At 35.5% G+C, this 24,028-nt stretch overlaps 2 protein-coding genes across 2 annotated transcripts in view; one reads left to right on the top strand and one right to left on the bottom strand.

The window, feature by feature from the left end:
• LOC106880152 (glutamate--cysteine ligase catalytic subunit) overlaps positions 1-24,028 on the top strand; it is a 75,803-nt gene that overhangs the window by 39,813 nt on the left and 11,962 nt on the right. The window contains exons 4-10 of the mRNA XM_052967687.1: positions 2,153-2,218; positions 8,229-8,345; positions 10,119-10,177; positions 12,538-12,755; positions 20,881-20,997; positions 22,601-22,739; positions 23,622-23,734. Coding sequence (XP_052823647.1) covers positions 2,153-2,218; positions 8,229-8,345; positions 10,119-10,177; positions 12,538-12,755; positions 20,881-20,997; positions 22,601-22,739; positions 23,622-23,734 — 829 coding nt within the window. The remainder of the gene's footprint in view (positions 1-2,152; positions 2,219-8,228; positions 8,346-10,118; positions 10,178-12,537; positions 12,756-20,880; positions 20,998-22,600; positions 22,740-23,621; positions 23,735-24,028) is intronic.
• LOC106880167 (adiponectin) lies at positions 14,075-19,041 on the bottom strand. Its single transcript, XM_014930011.2, has 3 exons — positions 18,955-19,041; positions 16,998-17,674; positions 14,075-15,016 (listed from the first exon to the last, which is right to left on the bottom strand). The coding sequence occupies exons 1-3, from the start codon at positions 18,984-18,986 to the stop codon at positions 14,418-14,420; spliced, it is 1,308 nt and encodes a 435-aa protein (XP_014785497.1). The 5' UTR covers positions 18,987-19,041; the 3' UTR covers positions 14,075-14,417.

Genomic DNA, 24,028 nt, shown 5'->3' with positions numbered 1-24,028 from the left:
TTTTGGAGAACCGGGCCACACTACTACTAAAAAAATAAATAAAATTTCAAGGTAGATTGGCGTGACACTCAGAAAGAACCGTGTGCCGCTGATTGTCTATGACTGATTTAAATGGAGAAAAAAAAAAAAGAAAAAAATTCAAAGGGAGGTAACTCCAAATGATTCAGATCATTGAAATATTTGGAAATAGACAATAAAGTTTGGAATGAAGTCTTTAAAGTCAACACTGAAGGAAACAAAAAAGCATGAAGAAAATCCTCTTCGTTCAGCAAAACGAAGAGTGATCGATATATAATGAATGTCATTACAATTTCTTTATTTCCACTCAGGGAATGTATTGATGCTGATTATGAACATCAGTATGACTGAGGGATAATAAACTCAAGAGAGCATTCTACTTATTAAATACAAACATGGTGAGTCGAAAAACTTTGACCAGTTGAGACTATCGAACCAGTTAGACAAAAACACGTGTTTGTTCCGCCATTTGGCTTTAAAGACCAGAACCACCCCAATCTGCATTTTTTAATATTATCTAAAAAATTTGATCTCATTAGAGTTATCTCCCTTGGTTTTCCTTTTCTGTTTTCATAATCCCAGTCAATCGAAAATTTTCAAATCTCGCCATTACAAACGTGATAATTTACTGTTTGTGTTTAGTGTACCTAACTCTTCCTTGAAGTATTTTCCGTCAGCTTTATAACACACACACACACACACACTCTCTGGCGATCTTTCAGTACGATTACCTAAATATCGGCCTTTTCCGTAATAAATAATAAAAAGACGTAAACAAACGAGAACTTCCTCATGTTACTTGAAATTTCGTGAATGTGAAAGCACATTCATCTCTTCAGACATTCAGGAATAAAAATGGGGTGAAAAGGAAGCCTCCACATCCTTGTCTCTTTTCATCTGGAGACTGTGTGATCACAGGAACCGCTCACTCAGCATCAGATGGAGTATACTCAACAAAGTCCGACCTTACTCACCCAGAGCCCATAATTCCCAGCTCTGCCTCCTAAAAAGAGCGCACATACTTCAATAGCCTGCTGTATCCATTAATCGAAAGACCAATATTTCATATTCTTCTCTTAGAAGGCATGCATTTTTGATGTATTGCAAGCCATTGACTTCCTGATAATCCTGACACAGACCGGGTTGTATTATGCATGCTGCCCTTACAGAGACTACTCTCCTCCATTCTTACAATTTAATGATCCAGTAGACACACCATGGCACATGTGTGCCAAACATCACACACTGCCATTCTTTGAGTGACATTTGTAACCTCCAACGTGATTTAACAAGTGGAGTATCCTTTACCCATCATCTGTTGTTGCTGAGCGATCACTACATTCATATGACCATAACTGACCAAAGGAAACATTTTACACCATCCTATGACTTAGCACTGATGTCGCTGGTATGCCAAACATCTTGCATTGATGACTAAATGAAAGTAATATCTCACCTGCTTTAACATATGGAGGATTTTTCACTCATAATCTGCTGCCATCTAGTTATCATTGCATCATCGTGACCAGAACTGACCAGTAGGGATAAAATTCTCTCTGTAACAAAGAACCCAGTGTTTTTTTTACCCCATTTTGCTTCTGAGTGTCCAAAGAGATGGACATACTTTCATGTCAACGAAACTGTAAGTAACATCTGGAACTAAGCCGACTTCTTACTCAATAAATACAATATCAATTAGATATGTTGAGTGCTATTTCCATTCCCTTTTTGTTCTTACTCATGTATATACAGAGTGCAGTGAATAAACTGTCATCTAAATTACACAAAAATGAAAATTTTAACATATATTTACCAAAATTATATAAACATATCTTGAAATACTAAAGAGTAAATTTATTCTATAAAATCACCATTGGCTTCAACCATGGCCTGAATTTCCTGAAACTCTTCTGGATAGTCTCCTTGTTTAAGTTGGTGAATGCTGCCATAATCCTTGCCTTCAGTTCATCTTTGACTCTATGACAGTAATTTGAAGAAACACATGTATGTTCTATAAAGCATTGAATGCTACACCAGTTTTCTAGGTGGATGTTAAATGATGATGATGATGATATATTTCCAGAATATCATTTTGTATTTGGTTAATTTAAATCTGTATTTTTACCTTTTTCAGGCGTGAGAGTATTCGCAAACTATTAAAGACCGGAGAAGGAATAGCTTGTATAACTGCTTTCCCCAGGTAAGGTATGCATCAAAACTGCAATAATTTTGTTATGTTGTATTTATATAATGGTGCTTCACAAGGTAATTGCTTTGTCTGATTTCCTTGTTAGAGCATTGTTATATTGTATAAAAGTACTTAAATATATATATATGTGCATTATTCATATAGCTACAGTGTATTTGTATTTATTACTGGTCTAGTAGATAAAGAAATACACTGACTGTACGTTTTCAGCTAAAGAATTGGCAGCTCTATCTTATCAGTGGTATTTCCTTGGTTGAGCATAGTGTAGTGCACACTTGAAACTGCTGTACTGATGTAGTGGACGTTTGAGTTCACCAGGCTGTGGTTGACACTTGAGACCGTGAGGGTTACCAGGAGAAACATCAGAAATACTTTCTTAACCCTTAAGCATTTCAACTGGCCATATCCAGCTCAAACATTCTACTTATTTTTATGTTTAAACTGGCCAGATCCAGCCTCTCTCACCCACCCTATTCTAAGAATGAACAATCACATTATTGGAATCTCAAAGCTACAAGATGATGCCTGATTAATTCAAAACAATGTGATTAAGTATTATGTTTGACAGAATAATCTGAATGCTAAAGGGTTAATCTATGTCAGAACTGATTATGTGTGTGTGTGCATGTCAATTTCTGTGCATTTTTGAAAATCTGTCATTATTTCTGAATCTCTGTGATACTAGTGTGCTCAAAGGCTTGTAACTGCTCATGTGCCACAAGCTTATGATGTTTGATATCAGTTCACAGAAGCACGGGGTTGTTCAAGAGTAGAAAGTCATTAGAGTTAAGTTGCCAGAGTGAGTTACTTGATGAACTAGCCATGGCTATGTTTTGTTGCTTTTGTGAAAGGGGTGAATAAAATACCAAAAATGATCTGCAATTACAATAAAATGAGGGTGGAGTAATATTTAATCTGGATAATTTCTTCAAAGATTTCTTCAAGCATAGAAACTTAGTATATTTCGTATCTTTTTTCTGAGAGCTTTTGTTTCTTGCATTATTGCATAACAACTTTTAACTATGGAACTATGAAACAGGGGGTTTGCTATTTCAACTGCAGTTGTTCAGGATGCACATTGAAAAAAAAACATTCTTTGCCTCCAGAAGGTTTGCAAAGGTCATAGATATTGCCCTTCTTATGACTAAATTATTTTTAAAAAAGTAAAAGATCCCCAAACCTACTGAACCAAAAACAGTGCTGTATATTTTTCAATTGGATGGATCAAAATCCAAAATGCCAGAAATTGTTGATGCACTCATTGTCACTCCAATAGTTGTTGAACTTTGAAAATAAAGAATGGGTCCATGTAGAAGTTTCCCTCTTCTATATCACTTCTATATTTACTCATGTATCAGTGACACTCATAAATGAGTCACATCCCTACTTTAGAGTTAAATCTTGGTCCAAAACTTTTCCCCTTCATAGTTGTAGCAGCCCTGTGTTTGATATTGGCTTACATGCAAATATATATTTCTCCATTTCAAAGTTGGATCAGCCAAACGAAACAACATGGAGGCGACGGTAGCACTAGTAGTGTGCGTGAGAATGCCTCCAAGAAGGCGAGATTGTTTTCAGTCTGCTGGCTCATCGAGAGAACTTGCTGAGCAGCCAGCGTTGACGTGAGTGAAAAAACTACGTGCTGGGAGAGTTCTAAAACGAAGGAAGGAAAACTCTTTAGTGAGAAATAGCGACTGTCATGCTTTATACAAACGCCAAACCGGAAACAGAAGGAAATAGTTAATTCTAACCAATCACAAACACAGAGCAACAAATAGGAAACCCAGAGCTGCAACACAGATTTAGCTTTGCCTCATATATAACTCACATCCCAGTTTTTTCAGTGAAAATCCAATATAAAATAGCACAACTTATATACGAGTAAATATGGTAATGTCCCCGGGAAAGCATGACTGCCACTATAGTAGCTATAGTATTACACTATAGTAGCTTAGCGCTTCAAGCATTGTTAGAGTTAGGCACGTTGACTGTGAAGTTCAGCCGCTGAACAACTTGCTACTGCCATTATGGTGAACATTTGAACAAGGTACATAACTCTGCTTGTTCTAACTTTACTGCCGACTTTGCACCTAAGAAAGTATGTCCAGACGTAAGAACAATTGCTCCAATAACCTAATCTACCCATGTGATTATAGAAAGACGGATGTACAAATAAATAGATAAGTGTAGACTGTATAATTATGGCAATAAAAATTATTCTAATATAGGCACAAAGCCTGAAAAGTGGAAGAAGGCACGAACCACTTGCATTGCCCCCCCCCCAGTATTTTTGACTGGTACTTTATTTTTTATCAACCCCTAAAAGGAGGAACGGCAAAGTTGACCTTGGTGGGGATTTGAACTTAAAACGTAAGAAATGTTGAGCATTTTGCTCAATGTTCTAATAACTCTTCCAGCTCACCACCTTAATAATAATAATGATAATAATAATAATAATAATAATAATAATAATAATAATAATCCTTTCTACTAAAGGCGCAAGGCTTGAAATTTTGGGGAGGGAGTAAGTCGATTTCATCGACCCCAGTGTTCAACTGGAATTCATTTTACTGACCCCAAAAGGATGAAAGGCGAAGCCAACCCCAGCTGCATTTGAAGTAACGGCAGACGAAATACTGCTAAGCATTTCGCCCGGTGTGCTAATGATTCTGCCAGCTTGCTGCCTTAATAATAATAATAATAATAATAATAATAATCCTTTCTACTATAGGCACAAGGCCTGAAATGTTGGGGGAGGGGTTAAGTCAATTACATCGACCCAAGTGTTTCACTGGTACTTAATTTATCGGCCCCGCAAGGATGAAAGGCAAAGTCGACATCAGTGGAATTTGAACACAGGATGTAAAGACGGATGAAATGCTGCTAAGCAATTTTTCCATCATGCAAATGATTCTGCCACTTCACTGCCTTAATAATAATAATAATAATAATAATAATAATAATAATAATCCTTTCTATTATTAGGCACAAGGCCTGAAATTTTTTTGTGGGGGGGACTAGTCAATTACATCGACCCAGTGCTCGACTGGTACTTACTTTATCAACTCTGAAAGGCAAAGTCAACCCCAGCGGAATTTGAACTCAGAATGTAAAGACAGACGAAATGTTGGTAAGCATTTTGCCCAGTGTGCTAACGATTCTACCAGCTCACTGCATTATTGTTATTGTTATTATTATTATTATTATTATTATTATTATTATTATTATTATTATTATTATTATTATTATTATTATTATTATTAATAATAATAATAATAATAATAATAATAATAATAAATTCAACTTTACGATGAAAGTAAACAAATTTTTTTTTTATTTTAATTTTTTTTTTAGAAGCGTTGAGATATTTCTCAAACGCGTGATAATGCTATAAATAGCATGATCAGGATAAATTATCCATATAATGCAGAAAAATACGTTGCCGGCCAGCCATGAGATCACGCTATTTATAGCATTATCACGCGTTTGAGAAATAAATTTATTTCTGTATCTTACAATACATCTCAACGCTTCTAAAAAAGAAAAAAAAAAAAAGAAAAAAAGAACAAACTTTGTTTACTTTCATCGTAAAGTTGAATTTAACGTTAGCGTCTTATGAAGCTATATTTGTAAGTTCTAAAATTGCAGAAGAATTCGTTGCTGAGCAGTTTGGTTTAATGGTAAAACACTTGACATGTAACCATAGAGATGTGAGTTCGTGTCTCATGGCTGGCCGGCAACGTATTTTTCTGCAATCTATGGATAATTTATCCTGATCACGCTATTTATAGCATTATCACGCGTTTGAGAAATAAATTTATTAAAATTATTATCTTATAATAATAGTAATCCTTTCTACTATAGACACAAGGCTTGAAATTTTGGGGAGGGGGATAGTTGATTGCATTGACCCCAGTGCTCAGCTGGTACTTATTTCATCAACCCCAAAAGGATGAAAGGCAAAGTCAACCGTTGCGGAATTTGAACACGGAATGTAAGGACAGACGAAAATACCTCTAAGCATTTTTGCTCAGCATGCTAATGATTCTGCCAGTTCACCACCTTAATAATTAATGGCAACAACAATAACAATGATTTCTGATTTAGGCACAAGGTTAGTAACATCAGCCCCATTACTTGACTGGTACATTAATTATCAAGTCCAAAGTGATGAAAGGCAAAGCTGACCACAGCAGGATTTGAACTCAGAACGTATAGAGAAGGAAGAAATACCACAAAACAGTTTTCCAATGCTCTAATGATTCTTCCAATAGCTTATTGTCTCTGTCAGTGCCAAGTTGAATCAAGGAATAGTGTTAACGTAACTGATTCTGAAAATCCAGATGAACGATGTTTAGATATTCTCTTGGGATAATGAGGTTAAGGAAATCATCAACAGCAGCATTAATTTTACATCAGTTTTTCTCGGCTGATATGTTAGAAATGGTGTTTACAATACAACAGGTATTACGTCTCCATCCCAGACTGTTGCGAGAGTAACCTCCCTTGATTTGGCTCTACTTATTTCACGATGTTCTCAGCAACACCGTTATAGATTTTGCTGATGTTGTTATAATAATAATAATAATAATAATAATAATAATCATTATCATCATCATCATTTTGATTGAAGGCGGCGAGCTGGCAGAATCGATAGCATGCCGGGCGAAATGCTTAGCGGTATTTCATCTGCTGTTACGTTCTGAGTTCAAATTCAACCGAGGTCGACTTTGCCTTTCATCCTTTCTGGGTCGATTAAATAAGTGCCAGTTACACACTGGGGTCGATGTAATCAACTTAATCCCTTTGTCTGTCCTTGTTTGTCCCCTCTCTGTTTAGCCTCCTGTGGGCAATAGAGAAAACGTGACCTTGCAGGTAGGGCCCAGTTAGAATTTTCTTCAGTTCGAGTACCCCATCCCGTTCAAAAGGTCCCTGAATAAGGGTTGTTTAAGGATGTTGAACGAAACACCGATGTTTCCAGAGGTGAATTATCCAAACCCCAAAGAATTTCTCTCAACACATGGCTATGATGCTTCTCCAGTACTTCTGCTTGTGATCAGAGATGCACATATTGTCAGCCACTTAACTGACGAGCAAATCTGTGGTATTGAACAGAAAGGTTTCTGTAGCCCATGTTTTATACCAAGACAAAACAATGTACATGATAACACTTCCAATCAGTTAAGATAAGAAGCCATGAAAGCCACTGCCTGGTACTGCATCAGGGCATTGTTAAAATTCCACCAAAGCCAACTTTGCATTTCATCTTTTCATCCTTTATGGGTCGATAAAATAAGTACCACTTGAACACTGGGGTCAATGCAATCAACTTATCCCTCCCCTCAAAATTGCTGTCCTTGTGCCAAACATTTCAGAGGATTATTATTATTATTATTATTATTATTATTATTAAGATATTTTGTCAGGTATATCCTCTGACTCTTTATATATTCTGTTTCCAAAAAGTTAACCTCAGAAGGATTTCAAATCAGAATATAAAGAAGCAGATAAAACACTTTGTAGTATTTGCCTAGCTTCTATTCTGATTTCAGATCCTGTCAAGGTCCACTTCACCTTTCATCTTTTGGCAGTCAATAACATAAAGTTAGTCATGTACTGGGGTTGATTTAACCATCTAACATCCCCCTTCTTCCCCCAAATTGCAGGGGCTTTGTTCCTCTATTAGAGACACTAATTATTATTACTGCTGAATATTCTTAAAGAGAAATATATATTTCTGACTACTGTGAAGGCCAATGGAATAAATTATTTTTCTGGCATTCGGTGAAAAACTTGTGCAAATATATTATTACATAAAATACCTAAATAACTGCCTTCTTTGTTCTTAATTTAACTGATTATCACGAGACAATGGAAGTGGAGGTTCCAACATTAAGCTTATCTTCTGGAATTATCTCCATTTGAATCTTGATAATTTGTGTACGACTGTTGATTTGATGTTTTTTGTTTGTCAATTTTCTTTCTGATCCTCATATTTTAGGGTTGGTTGCCCTAATTTCACTTATCCCTCTTACAAGCCAAATCCCACACCTTCAGGGTGTTCCAGTTCTCTCTTCTTTCCCGATGAAGCTATCCATTCAAGCCATCCTCGATTCAAGTAAGCTATTCTCTATGATATAATATTTTTTGTGTATGTGTTTCTGTGACTTATGTTTAATCATGGGAACTATGAAAATATCAAGTATAAATGATTCTTTATGACTATGCTGTGGCTAAATGTATAATGTATTGAAGCACTTAGCTGGTATGGTGGTAGTGGTGGTGGTTGTTTTGTTATAGTAACTGAATTCTCGTCTGGGTTAATGAATTTCTTTTGGCCAGTGATATTATTTCAGAAGCTTCTTGGGAATTACAATTCTATATTTCTGAAATGAGGAATTTATGATATATAAATGCTATCAGACACTCTGTAAGGTAGTCGGTCAAGATGATGGTTGATGCAGTGCAATCATCTTGAGATTCTGAGTTCAGTTCCAGGCAAGGTACTAAGTTGAATTCACAAATTATCAACTGACGCAAAAAAATGTCATGAAACGCAGAGAGTGAAATGAGATCAGTGTACTCCTGTGGATCAAATAAAGGGTTCAGTTTGAAACTCTGATACAACAATCGAGTTCAACACAAGACCCATGAAGAAGACTGGAATACACAACAGCTAAAACATAGAGAAAGCAACAATCAAGATGAGGACACCAGTTCAACTACTATAAACAGCATTCTTCAGAATTATATGTGGATTTAGTATTGAACTGTGGTTTTAAGTTTTTTGTGTTATGTTCTATGCTGCATTATATGTCTATCTATTATATGTAAGTTATAGAGTTGTTGTGTGTGTAATGTCTTTCCACATGTCTGTGTATTGTATGTGTTGGCAGTCCGTCGCTTACGACGTTGAGGGTTCCAGTTGATCCGATCAACGGAACAGCCTGCTCGTGAAATTAATGTGCAAGTGGCTGAGCACTCCACAGACACGTGTACCCTTAACGTAGTTCTCAGGGATATTCAGCGTGGCACAGTGTGACAAGGCTGACCCTTTGAATTACAGGCACAACAGAAACAGGAAGTAAGAGTGAGAGAAAGTTGTGGTGGAAGAGTACAGCAGGGTTCGCCACCATCCCCTGCCGGAGCCTCGTGGAGCTTTAGGTGTTTTTGCTCAATAAACACTCACAACGCCCGATCTGGGAATCGAAACTGCGATCCTATGACCGCGAGTCTGCTGCCCTAACCACTGGGCCATTGCGCCTCCACTCTGCATATTGTATGTAACATTTAATTGTCTGTATATTGTACGTCATTTATAGAGGTATTTTGTGTAATGTCACTATGTTAAGTTACTGGGGTGTTGTGTGTCATGTTGCTCTATATGTCTATATTTCAGGTTTTGGTGGTGTATGCCAAATCATAAGATATTCAGTAATATTCTCTTAAATTACTATATGTGGATGCTTATAAGAAATTGCACCTGTATGCTGTTGGTGATTTGGTTAGGAACTAGTGATGTAGTGGGGAATAGGTGTGACACCACCTATAACATAACAGAGAGCAAGTCTGACTCATATTGTAATGATGGATTGGCATGGAACTATTACTGTACTGAAGGACAACAGTAATGTGGGAGTAGATAGGTGTGGCACCAGTTATGTAATAGTGGATAGGTGTGATGCCTGTAATGTGACAGGTGGCAAGTTTGACACTTGTATTGTGAGAGAAGATTCATATGATACCAGTACTGTAATGTGGAGTAGAAGTGACACTTGCACTTTGAGTAAAGATGTCTCTGCTGCTCTCTACACTGTATTCAGTATTTTTCATTCGTGCTCAACTGTATTCTCTATGTCCATCATCTTTTTATGTTGTTTCTTCTATTAAGGACCCTCACCAGAAATGTTAAACTGAGGAGGAAAGAAAAAATTGCTATTAATATTCCTAGTAAGTATAACTGTTTATTTACCATACATAATTAGTATATAACTCATTACCATTGTCTCCAACACACCAGTAAATAGAATAGTCCTGCAGGTAAGAGTCTTGGCAAGAGTCAGCTATTTGGCATTCGAATCTGTCTTTCACCTTCTGCATCTGATTCTAATGGTTATTTTGTTAGCGATGCTTTGTTTTGTTTCTCTATATTTTCTCTGACTTCATCCTTTTTCTGTTCATCTTTTTACTGTTCAAAATTATATATCTTCAAATGCTGTCAGACACTCTGTAAGGTAGTTGGTGTTAGGAAGGGCATCCAGCCATAAAAAACCCTGCCAAAACAGACAGTGAAGCCTTGTGCAATCTTCTTCCTAGCCAGCCCCTGTCACACCCTCTAATCCCTGCCAGCATAGAAAATGGACATTAAATGACAACAACGAGGACCAGCAGCAGCAGCAGACACTCTATAAATATCGGGCACCAAGTGCACCAAAGGATTCCACCATGTATTACCACTTATCAAGCCACTGTTCTGCTGATTACATTACACAGCACTTACCATTCCTTCTACTTCAAAATGGACATTGTAATTTGTTTCTGATATATTATCTCCACAAGATAACAATCAGTCACTTAGTGCTAGCAGGATGGGGCACTGTACTAATGTGCAACATAATGAGATATCATACCTCAGTTCAATGTTTGCAACAAGAAATGACCTTTTGAATTAAATTATGAATTAGTGTAATATCAGTTAATATTAATTTGATAATCAATTATGTATTAATGTAAATAACAGCCAAACCTCCCTTAAATGAAAACCTTCCATTTTAAAAACAGAGGATATGAACAATATCATCATAGACATACAAAATGATTGAAGAGCCGCAACTGGTTTTCTTTTGGTCATAGGGCTGTTTCAGTTAGGCTTTACTTGACACTAAACAAGTGCTACAGAATTTGAACTCAGAAGAATTTTGTACTGAACTGGTTCGAGGAATGTCATATTGGCATGCAATATGACATTCTGCTATCTCGACCATTTCTCCAGCTTAAACAACTCCACTATTTATCATTATCATCCATCATTATTTAATGCCTGTTTTCCAAGCTGGCATGGGTTGGGCTGTTTGATAGGGCTTCATTGAGCACCAATGTCTGCTTTGGCATGGCTTCTACAGCTGGACACCCTTCCTAATGTCAACCACTTTATAATGACAAAATAGCTGTATAACTTTGAGGCTTATTTTTAATAAAATGAAAATTTTTTAATATACCGGTGTAATTTATAAAAATATAATTAAGAAGTGATTTTGTTGGTATGGCTGTTTGGAATGTGATCACTGCTATTTCTAACACTCTAAACCTTGAAGTTTGTTTAAATTACAGATATATTACAAGTATGATAAATTTCTGAAAGAAATATTTACTAAGCATGTGAGATTTTTTTTATAAATTGAAGTTTACAGGAAAATTTACTTTCTGAACTTCCTTTTATTGTTGAATATTTCAAGTTCACAAATTTAAATATACATTACAAGATAGTTTTTAACAAGCTTTTATTTATATGATATTTTCATTTCATGTTTATTTCATTCATTGTTTGCAACATTCTCTCTCCCCCTCTTCCATACACACACACACACACACACACACACACTGTTTCTCTAATATAACAGACACACTCTCTCTCTAATATAAACACACACACTCTCTCTAATATAAACACACACACTGTCTTTCTAATATAAACACACACACTGTCTCTCTAAAATAAACACACACACACACTCCAGGTTTGACAAGCAGAAAACCACCTGGAGGTCGGTCTTTCTGCTAGTATAATTAATAAGCCCTTACAGGAGATGTATGTAGCTGGTTGTTTCTGTCATGTTTAGCAGCTCAGCTGCTAATCATTGTAAGTAGTGGAGCTAGCAGTGAAAGTAATGATCAATTGTATTTTTGTAATTGTTGGAAGATGTTTTGTTCTCTCTACAGAACGAGGCTTGTTTATTATGGTTTTTCAGGCCACTAGTATGTGACAATGAAATATTGCTGGAGCAGAGCAAGTGAAATATGTAAATGCCAAACAGAAATAAGTGATAAGGGATATACTTGATTAAAAATTGAATGTAAAATATCAGCTGCTCTCTCTGTGGTAAAATCTGAGCAAAATAAGATGGTAGACGATAAAAAATAAAAGAAAGATATCTGATGATACAAAGATACTGTGGGTGATTGAAGTGTTGGCATCATTTACTAAAAACATTACCAATAAGTTAAATTAATTTGTCAGATGAAACCAGTATTTCATAATACTTATGTGTTTTTTGTTATGTTTGTATAGCTTTTTCTTTGTCTGGTTTCAGTTTTTAAAGATAAGAATACCATGTCTCCATTCCTGGAAGATTTATCCATATATGGAGACAATGGTGAGTCACAAAATGCAGCCAAACCAGACCATATATATATGGATGCTATGGGTTTTGGAATGGGCTGTTGCTGTTTACAACTTACATTCCAGGCGTGTAATATTGGTGAAGCTCGACTTCTTTATGACCATCTGGCACCTGTCTGTCCAATTATGGTAAGAACCATTTATATATTATATATTAGGGGTACCAAAAAGTAATGTTGCATTTCATGTAATAAGTTCAAAACATTTAGTAAATATATTTGTTCATTCAAAATATAATCACCATGATGAGCAATAACATTTTCTCACTTCGAAACCAGTTTTCTGATTCCTCAGGCCTGAAAATTAGGTTCTTTAGAAGAGAAAAAATGTTTGGAGTATTGTTTTGAGATTATTCCTGCTTCTGAATGTTTTTCCATAGGTAAAGTGCTCAAGTGACCTGAATAAGTGAAAATCTGATGGTGCTGGGTCCAGTAAATAGGAAGGGTGAAGTAGAGTTTCCCAGCCTAATGAATTTATCTTTTCTTAGGTTATCTTCACTGAATATGGCCTTTATTTTCAAGGGACAGCTCATTGGGTACCTTCTTCCCTTCTTTATAGATTTTCACAATCTACTTGAGATGATCCTGCACTATGGACCAAGGTTTATTAGATAAATCTCTGAAAGTCCCTGTATATTGCTGCGGATCCTCTTTTGGTATAATATCTGGCTATTTGCTCGAAAATGCAATATTACTTTTCGGTACCCCTAATACATTATAATAAATATGTATGTTTATTCTAACTGTTGTTGAAATACTTTGTCTTGTTTGGTGATATATGATATAATAGATTGATAATGGTATCATTATTGAAAGAACAGGAATCTCTCTTATAAATTAAGCTGCTGGAATTAGCATAACAATGGTTCATTTCCTTTGAAAAATGTGTCTCTCCTTTTTTTGGTGTGAATAGAGACAAGAGTATGCTAATAGGGTTGTCATGATAGAATAGGGAAAAGTTTTAATTTTTCTATGGCTTATTTAAAGAGTCCTTACTCAACCTTTTGCAAAGCCTCTATTACTTGTTGGGGGAAAAAGAAGATAAAACCACAACTTGTCTGTTTCTGCAGCAGAAAACAGTGCATCAAGTACTGAGTTGTCCTCAGACGAAAGACCTTATTCAAATGCTTTCAACAGAGTGGACCCTGCTGAAAGCTTTCAAGGGCCATGTGGTTGTATTAAGCCAGTGAATGCATTCAATCCACCACCTAAGAACAGATATCTAACAGACCCTCTGATCAGCTTATACATAGTGTCTGTCTTCTCAATTTTGTTAGAAGGTTTTGTACAACATGAAGCTATGATAGCAGATACTTGTGTAAGGTGCCCAGCAGAAGGATTGAACCAGCAATCACACCATTGCAAAATGAAATTCTTCACCATGTGGTCATACCTGCACTATGTTCAAAACACCAGTTTTCTTGGACCTGTATTAATGGAGTTTAGATTATTACTTATGAAACAATGAAAATTGTGATATTTATATACACTAACTTGCATCTGTGAATATATAGCAAGGAGACATTTTATGAACAATGTCTTTTAATGTATTCTTCTATGAAGCTATTTATGAAAAGAACAATTAGAGATGAGATAAGAATGGTAAGTAACCACAAATACTAGTGGTGGTGTTTTCATAGTTTAATTTCAAGAAATTTAGTATTTAAACTATTTTATTTATGAAGCAGTGGCAATAGTCACTATATCTACTACAAAAAAAAGGACACATTCTGGTATTGTTTTATATTGAACAACGAGTCCAAATGGTAAATGTAAATCCAGCTTTGGTTATTTAGAAAATGTCTTCATACAAAAGAAATATGGAAAAAGCATTATAATTTGCATGCACCCAGCTTTTACCATATCCACTAACAAGTTTGATATATACTTGATCACCAAACTCCAATCTACTGATTATCTGAATACTTGTTGATGGATAGAAACCTGCCTTTTTATTGTCATCTGTCCAGAGGGCTGCGACAGGCCGGTTGTTGATGTAGATCCTGCCATTGATAATGGAACCTGGATGAGACATCACATACACTGACATTACATAAATGCCTGGTATCGTGCAAATATAAACACCTGTATTGTTGTCATAGTTGTCACCTGAATCAATAAGGACCAAGTTAAAAGGAACAATAACCTCTTCTGCTGGACCAAAATGTTTGGTGAGTATGGCTGACGTAGCTGCTTGTGATTGAGGCCGACCTGACATGCCTCTTTCACCTTTCTCTCCTTTCAGTCCTTGTTTTCCAGTTTTCCCTACTGCACCTTTCATTCCAGTATAGCCTCTGTCTCCTTCACTACCTTTGGGGCCCATAGGCCCTGGTCTACCTGGCTCTCCTTTTCTACCAGGAACACCTGGAGATCCTTTAGGGCCTGGAGGACCTGAATAATAAAAATAAATCTATTAATATTTTAGAAAATTTAATTCAGACATCTCATGTGTTTTCAAAACATAGATCTTGCTTTTTGTCAAAACATAAAGATATAATTTCATGAGATACTTTGAATATACACACATGTGATTCTAGAGAAGTTCTCTGCTTTTCTATGTTAAGATGCTTTTCTTATGCCACCAGCACTTGTAAAGTCACCAAGTAACTTGCAAGACAGAGAAAAAACTAGAAAAAAGAAAAAGCCCCCTTAGCTAAGAGGGAGATAACTTTATACCAAGTGTAGTGAAGTTAAATTATGACAGAGGGACAAATGCAGATGTCTTGCTATAAAGAAGATATGTGGCTACCCCACATTATATAAAGGTGTGTGGGTATAGCTGAGGAGAAAATAAGCTGGTAGTGATGGAGGGGGTGCCTAGACAAACCCTCAGGGAACTAGGAGATGAGCATAAGAGAGGATATGGACAATGGAACAAAGGGGGGGGGGAGATTATAAGTATGTGAGGAGAGAGTAACAAATGGTTAGAGATGGAAGTAGAGGTGAGTGTAGTGAGTGGTGAACAGATGTGGAGGTGTGGCTTGATGGGAAATATCAGCATGAGCTAAAGGAAGAGAGTACAATTTCAAATGTAAATGTTGATTCAATTTTATGCTTTGACATTTAACATGAAAGTTTAGCTTGACAAACTAAACTTTATGTATAAATGTCTCATCTGACTGTCACACTCCAAAATTTCATTGATTTATATCTACGAAAGCTACCATCTACTGGTACATGTTTATTCACTCTAATCATGTGCCTATGCTCTAAACACTCATCTCTCTTCTTCTGGTGCAGGCAATGTGTCCAATATTCAAATTGCAAATATTAATACTTCTTACAAAGTTTGTTTTCTCTCTTGTTGCTGAAAATACTTAAATACGTAATGAGGGGTCATATTTATTGAAATGAACGAATGCGTGTGTAAGTGCAAGAGAGCATGTACCTATGAGTGTGTGTGAGAGAGAGAGAGAGAGAGAAAGAGAGAATGTATATCTATGCAGTCATGAAATTGTGTGCGCAAGCACCTAATGTATCTCAATGAAACAAATGACAAGGGAGATAACTCCTTGTCTAACAATCCAGAACAACTCCGTTGTATATATATTTAGTGTGTGCATACACACACTAAATTATATATATATTCAACATCAAATTTCTTACGTAGATGATTTGAAGACAGACATATCAGTTGTTTTGAAAAATTCTGGTTCATCTGGCATAATTTTTGCAGCCTGACAAAAGGCCACAATAATTTTCAGAATATTCTTGAAGGAAGTTTGGATCTGAAGTAGTTAACCATTCCATCCCAGAAATTGAATACATTTGTCACCTCTGTATCCCAATATATAAAATTTCCCAACCTAAGAACACTCTATATATAAATATATATATATATATAAGTACAGGCATGGCTGTGTAGTTAAGAAGGTTGCTTCATAACAATGTTGTCTTGCGTTCAGTCCCAGTGCACATCATCTTGGGTAAATGTCTTCTGCTATAGTCCTGGGCCAACCAAAGTCTTGTGAATAGATTTGGAAGACAAAAACTGAAAGGTGCTTTGTGTGTGTGTGTGTGTTTACTCTTGTCTTGATATCATGTAATGATTATAACGAGCATCACTGTCTGTTATAAAAGAGGCACTGCTTGTTTCCTGTCTTCCATGAAAAACATGTTTTGCCATAGAGAAATATCTGCCTCAACTAATTCCAGCTGACCCATGCAAGCATGGAAAAGTTGTCATTAAATGTTGATGTGTGCGTGTGTATATGTATTGATGCACAAACACACACATGTAAATACATATCCAGTAATAGTTATTGGAGTGAGGATTCAAAAAATGATGTGCTGCATGGCCTTTTGTTGAATTTTGTTCAAAGTGAAACTTTATTGACATAAAATAAGAATGACGGCAATGAAGTTGACTTACCACTCGCAGCCGTTGCAGAAGCCACATTCACCGTCAGATTCATTGGGGTTGATGTGTTCGGCTGACACATCTCTGCTGAATATTTAGACACTGGTGGTGCAGTTGGAGATAGTGCTGTATCTGTTGCTGATGGAAGCTTTATTTTATAGCTGGTTGTCTCAACAATAATGCTCAAATTATTTGGCATTGCATTCAAGTTGTCCATAACAATCTCTTCATTTCTTGCTTTGGGTTGATGCGTGTTCCTTGTATTGTGCTGTCTTAGAATCTTGTTCAAACCATCCTTCTCAGTAAATGGCAAATTTTGAGCCCTATTAGTTGTATCTAATGTCTCTCTATTTTTAATTCTGATATTTGAAGTAGAATAATTTACTTCGTTATCTTTATCTTGATAAGGGAGTTTCATTTTTGTCGATGAAATATTTTCCTTACTATTTGTTTGGTTGAAGTAAAACCTCGTTCCAGCAGTTCTGTTCTCGGTTTCTACGGTGTTGTTTGGAGAGTTTGTAAAGTTACTTTTCTCAAAGACAATACCTGCTGCTGGCTGAAGACTAGACAACAATAGCAAGGAATTCAAGATAATTAAACATCCAGTCGAGTGTAGATGACCACAATTTAGAGAAACATAACTTGTTACCTGAACTGGCATCTTCATCAGGTACATTTTCATCCACTTCCTGAAAGGTGAATAATTTCATTAACTCTAACAATGATAATTATTATCATATATGGATTAATCAATGCGTTTATCATATAATGTCTGCTGTTAACATTTCTGAGGCACTTGTGTAGCTAAAGTGCAAATGTGGTAAGAAGTTTACTTCTCAACCACATGGCTTTGAGTTCAGTTCCACTGTGTGGCACTTTGGGCAAGTGTCTTCTTCTATAGCCCCAGGCCAACTAAAGCTTTGCAAGTGAATTTGGTTGGCAGGAACTGGAAGAAGTCCATCATGTGTGTGTGTGTGTGTTATGGCCTCCTTGTCTGGACATTGCCTAATAGTTGTAAATGAGTGTCATATCCAGTCTTTCATGAAAACATCTCTGGTCATGGGAAATATTACCTTTCTTGGAAACAGGTGAGGGTTGGCCAGACATGTTTTCATGGAAGATTGGAAATGAAGGACACCACTTATATGATGTTAACACCTCTTCACAATTATGAATCTTTTATTTTATTGACAGTTGCTATTATAGAGAGCTTGGCCATAGCACAAGTTAGACACGTGACTCATTAGCAGTACATTTTCTTTGAGCATTGTCAAAATATTTTTCAAATATAATGTATTTATAAAGCATTTGAGCTGTTGTGGCTTTTAGCAAGTCTTTTGTCTCATGATTTGTTTAATTTTTGCTTCCATAAAATTGTTTACAATCATTGTATGATATCAAGAAAAGGCGATACACTCACACACACATGTGCACACACATATGCATTTGACTGTCATACAAGTGATGTCATTCATTTCTAGTCTTCCAGTAAAAACATGTCTGGTTTTTGAGGAAACATTACCTTACTTGGAACCAGGTGAGGGTTTTTGACAGGAATGACAGCCAGCCATAGAAAATCTACCTCAGCAAATTCTATCTGACCCACTGTTCACTTTCCTAACTTTTGTACATAATTCTATGTACATGCACCTTTGATGAGTTGTAGTGCACCTGAGCACTATACACAATAATTTCAACATTATTATTATTATTATTATTATTATTTATTTATTTTTTTAAAAATAAATTTAACCTGCATTCACCCTGGTTTATGATTCTTACTAGAATGTATTTGAAATATGATGGTGTTATCTTCAGCTTAAAGTGACTGCCTTGTTATCTTAATAAGTTCAAAAAGTGTGTGTATGTATGTGTGTGCATGAGAGAAAGAGAGAGAGAGAGAGAGAGAGAGAAAGAGCAATGTATGTATGCTATAGTGCATTGTATAAAAAATCACTTGAGTTATTACCTGACGAGTGGGTGAGAAATTTTCCCTGCCATATAAGTCCAGAGATGAATTAACAATCGTCACTTTGTGCACCTATATCCAGTTCTGATACTTGGCAGGGTAATTCTCACCATTTATATGCGACAGATCACTCTTTTTTTTTAAAAAAAAATGAAAAAAGAAATTGTGAAAGACAAAAGACTGGATATATCATCAATATATTCCATGGAAATTGAAACAAATAGAGACGTTTGTTTGAATGTGGAGTAAATAGACGTGTATTTATTTATTTTTCGTGTGGGGAAGGAGAGAAACTAATGTAAATAAAAGTATTTATTCATTTTAAGTTCGCCTCCCTTTGCTTGTCCTTGTACTGGGCAATGAACTGGTCTGTTAGTTTTGGGTTATTTATTTTATATTCCAAACTGAACATTGTCGCTGAGCAAAGCCTCTGGAGCCATCGTGTAAAAGTGAGAAAGGGCAAAAAAAAAAAAAATAATAAATAAAATAAAAATCTTCCCCACTGCCGCCACCACCACCATTGACGGTTGGTGAATGGTAGGGGAGAGAGAAAGTGGGGAGTTATACATAGGGTCTATTGTTTGAAAGACAAAATCTTACTCAATGTCTTGTTTCATTTGGAAAGGAAAATAACGTTAACCAAACATGCTTTGAGTTTTTTGAATTCTCATGTTCTTAGTATCACAACAGTTGTGTTAAACATGAAGCAGAAGGAAGAGAGGAGGGTTGAGGGAAGAGAGATAGTCTAAGACTTTTAAATTTTTGTCTTTTTTTGTTATTTTTATTACTTCTTCTGCATACATGCACACACACACACACTTTTATGATTTATTTTATTTATTTTCTCTGTTTTCGTATGGAAAACAATATTGTGTAGTATTATACTTTGTCAGATTTTTGTTTGTGAAACACTTTATTTTAAAACATTTACTAATGTTTTCAATTGAGGGAAATATTTCTGTTTACTTGTTTTCTTGATTTTATTTTTTTTTGCTTTGTTAATCTTGATTTTTTTTTTTTTTCTTTTATGAAATCTTAGTGATTGAATATTCTACACCTTTGTCCCTTCTACATCCTTTTATATCAATGTAGGTTGAGCAGTATTTCACTGACACACACACACACACACACACACAAGTTCCTGGCTTTAAGGGTATTGCGAAAGACCTGGTTGGTAAGGCCCAACCGAGTTCTTTTGCAGGACTTAGAAAAGCTGAAGGATCGCTGCAACAAGTGTGTGAATCTGAGAGGAAAACATGTTGAATAAAATCATAATTAACTGATCCTCCTGTATTTCTTTTACTCAAAGCCAGGAACTTTTCAGCACCCCTGTGTGTAAAAAAGATGTACAACTGCTACTACTGTTGTTTAGAACTCCATGTGGATTATTGTCATCCAATCTGCTTCCAGTATACAGTAATCCCTCGACTATCATGGGTGTTACATTCCATAACACCCCACGATAGGTGAAAATCCACAAAGTTGAAACAGTACTGTACTGTATATATTTTTTTTTTTTAATAATTTGTATAGGGTATATTAGTTTGTATTCTTCACCATTGTACTGTATATATAGTTTAGTACTATAGATCTTTGTATGGTCTATGTTTGAAAATATTCTATTCCTTTTCTCTGTATATATTTGATAGCATTTCATTAGTCTTTAAAATAATATATCTTTCCTCTCTATTAAGATTCACATTTTAGATCAGCTCTATTTTCTTGTTTAAAATCAATTGCTTTCTTCACAGATGACTTATTACACTTCTGTTTAACATGGCAAAATGACAGCCACAAACTATTTCGGAAAATTCTAGCTAATTTTTTTCTTTAATTATTATTTTTTTTTTGTATCAATCTTTTCTTTAAAAATTAGTTAATCTCTGAATATTGAGTAACTTGAGAATCCCCTTTTTTACACTTCAGATGGCACTAAGTGCAGCTGCTCCGATTTACCGTGGCTATTTAGCTGACACAGACTGTCGTTGGAGTGTCATTGTTCAATCAGTTGATGACCGCACCAGGGAAGAACGTGGTTTAGAAGTAAGTCTGTTTTGTCCAGCCGAGTTATTGAATGAGTTTTTTTTTTTTTGGAAGGAAACATTTCTTGAATGAAATAAGAAGGTTGAGAATCTTTGTTAGCAATGGAAGTGAATAGTTGTTGAGTTTTCTCTCTCTTTTATTCTTTTAAGCAATCATGTCACCTTAGTAATAAGAGAGAAATGTTCATATTTGTAACTCTCTCTGTCTTTGTAAAACTTGATCCAACAAACTTAATAGAAAAATTTCTATAAGTTTTGATTAACCTGAATTGTTATTTATTAAATCGAAAAGAATAACAGAGAATGCTGCTACCATTGCTAACTCTTCAAATTTCATCTTTTAGTTATTTTAACCCTTTTGATATCAACCCAGCTGAAACCGCCTCTGGCTCTGTAGTACAAATGTCTTGTTTTCGTAAGTTTTGAATTAAAATCTTCCACCAAACCTTAGTCACAATTTATGCTCCTAACACTAGCTTAATGATAACTATGTTATTTTACTAAATACTTTGTTATATTTAAAATTAATTGAAAGAAACACAGAGCCTCTCAAAATGAATACAGTAATGAAGGGGTTAAACTAAGTGTTGTGAAGGCTGAGATATTGGTCCTTTCAAGAAAATCCTCTCAGTGCATGTTAGTGGAACATCACTGAGTCAAGTGGAGATGTTTAAGTATCCTGCAGATGTATTCATGAATGATGGGAAGTAGGAGGCTGAATTGGATGCTAGAACTGCAGTTGCTAGCACAGTGATGTGCCAGCTTCAGTATTTAATCCTTAGAAGAAGAACTGTTAGTGAAAAAGCCAAATTTGCTGCTTGTCCTCATTTATGGCCACAAATGTTGGACAATGACTGAAAGAGTCTGATTGTGAAAAGAAGTTCCTCCAAAGAATCTCTGGAGTAACATTTCTTGACAGATTGCATAGATTGGGGATCAGAGAATCTCCCTAGGTTGAACCACTACTTCTCTGCATTTGAGAGGTCACAGTTCCGGCACTACAGACATGTGGCTAGAATACCACAGAAAAGGATCACAAGATAGATTCTTGAAGCTGAGCCAACTGGCAGAAGACCTAGGGGTAATCTATGAGTGAGGTGGTTGGAAAATATTCATCGTCTCAGCTGGTCATGCTTGGAAATCTAGCAAGAAGGTTTAATGATAGCTGCTTCTGATAGGACCCTATGCAGGATCTGCTTGAGGACCTTACCCTCATGACCCACCCAGGAATAGTCAGTAGTGAAAGTGGATGGTTGGATTTCTACTATTCAACCATCATTCTGTTGTCCAACCTTGTGAATATTTTCAAACATCAACTTTTCAAATAATTTTAGTCTTTATTAGAAATGTTTTCTAAGATCTAAGAACTTGAACTCAGTTTCTTCACATCATTTAAGGTGACAGAGATTTGTTTGGGTTAAGATTTTCTTGTCTAGTCACTTATATAGAAGATTATAAGATATATCTAAATCCTTACTAGTTGGTGATCATGGAAGGGAAAATTTATGTCACTGAGTTCAGCTTAATGATCTAATTATTGATTTCATTTGTTTTGTTTTTTTTCTTTACTCTTCTGTTGCTCAAACATGAAATTTTTCCTTCAGCCTTTAAAACATGATCGATTTTTGATCAATAAATCTCGCTATGACTCCATCGACAGTTACTTGTCCGAAGAAGGTCGTTGCTACAATGATTTACAGTTGGTGTATGACAAAGAGATTTATGAAGAGTTAATGGCTGAAGGTATGTCTTATGCAGTTTTCCAATCTATGCTGTAAATTTCAATCGTAAGTGCTGTTTTTTTTTTTAGCCATCACTACAACTTTTCATTTAAATTTTCATGAGTTGTTATATCTGTAAAAATCTTTAACTGTTTTTCTTGTATTTTTCCATATTAGAATGTATTGTATGGTTTTGACAAATGTAAGTCATTTGCACATTGTATTGTTAGAACACTTATTTTTATAAATATGTGCTTTTTCTATCATTAACTACGAAGAGTGGAACTCAACTTTGAAGAGCAAAACCTGTTGTCAGGAAGAGCTTGTGATGTCATTCATGGCCTACAGGCATGTTTACACCTATATTATCTATAAGGAGAATTTCTTGTCTTTAGATAACTTGTGCAGTGTAATTGTCTTTCCATGTCTGAATGTACATACACATGTGAAATATGACTATATACAATCTACTATGATTAAATTGACCAGATGTGTTGTGGTACTCTTACTACTGTGATCCCAACATTGTTATTGTGTAATTGTTCTGGTATCAGCTCTAAAGATAGAGATTCCTAATGATTCAAGGATAAGATTTTGAAGATTTTTTTAATGTAACACTGATTTAGCAGAACATTCTATGCAAAGTCAATCGCTAAATTCAATATCAGATTTCTAATTGATAATTGCTTTTCCATTGTTTGATGTTTGTGTGTGTGTTCTTTGTTAAATGCATTCTATTGATAGATATTGCATAGTACCATCTATAACAAACTGAAACTTGTGGTTGTTTAGTAGCTAGCAAATTAGTGTAACTCAGTCAAGTGGTCAATCCACATTGTATTTTGGAGTTTTAATTTCTGGACCACAAATAAGTGAATGAAAAATAAAATATTATATTTGTCAGGTATTGATGATTTGCTCTCCCAGCATATTGCCCATCTCTTCATTCGAGATCCTATCTCCTTGTTTGAAGAAAAGATTAACCAGAACGATAGTACTGATACGGACCATTTTGAGGTAAGTTTCATTTGTATGTAGCTGTTTCATTGGTTTATGAGGACCTTAGATGACCAGTTAATTACATTGGAGATTATAGTTGAGTAAGTTGGCTAGGTCGGTTACTATGTGGATTTTCTCAAGTGAGTTTTTCTAGAATCTGGGAAGTACATTTACCCTTGCTTATCATGGGTGATTGATTCCAAAACAAAAAGAGAAATAAACATTGTTTTAAATGAATCAATGATAAAAGAATAATAGAAAATAGCTTTTGGGAAAATATGGGAAAATAGCTTTTGTTGCAAGACCCCCCCC

The sequence above is a fragment of the Octopus bimaculoides genome, chromosome 4 (assembly GCF_001194135.2).
Source record: "Octopus bimaculoides isolate UCB-OBI-ISO-001 chromosome 4, ASM119413v2, whole genome shotgun sequence".
Taxonomy (NCBI): domain Eukaryota; kingdom Metazoa; phylum Mollusca; class Cephalopoda; order Octopoda; family Octopodidae; genus Octopus; species Octopus bimaculoides.
The sequence above is the reverse complement of the archived record's forward strand: the minus strand, read 5'-3'. Positions and strand labels throughout refer to the sequence as shown.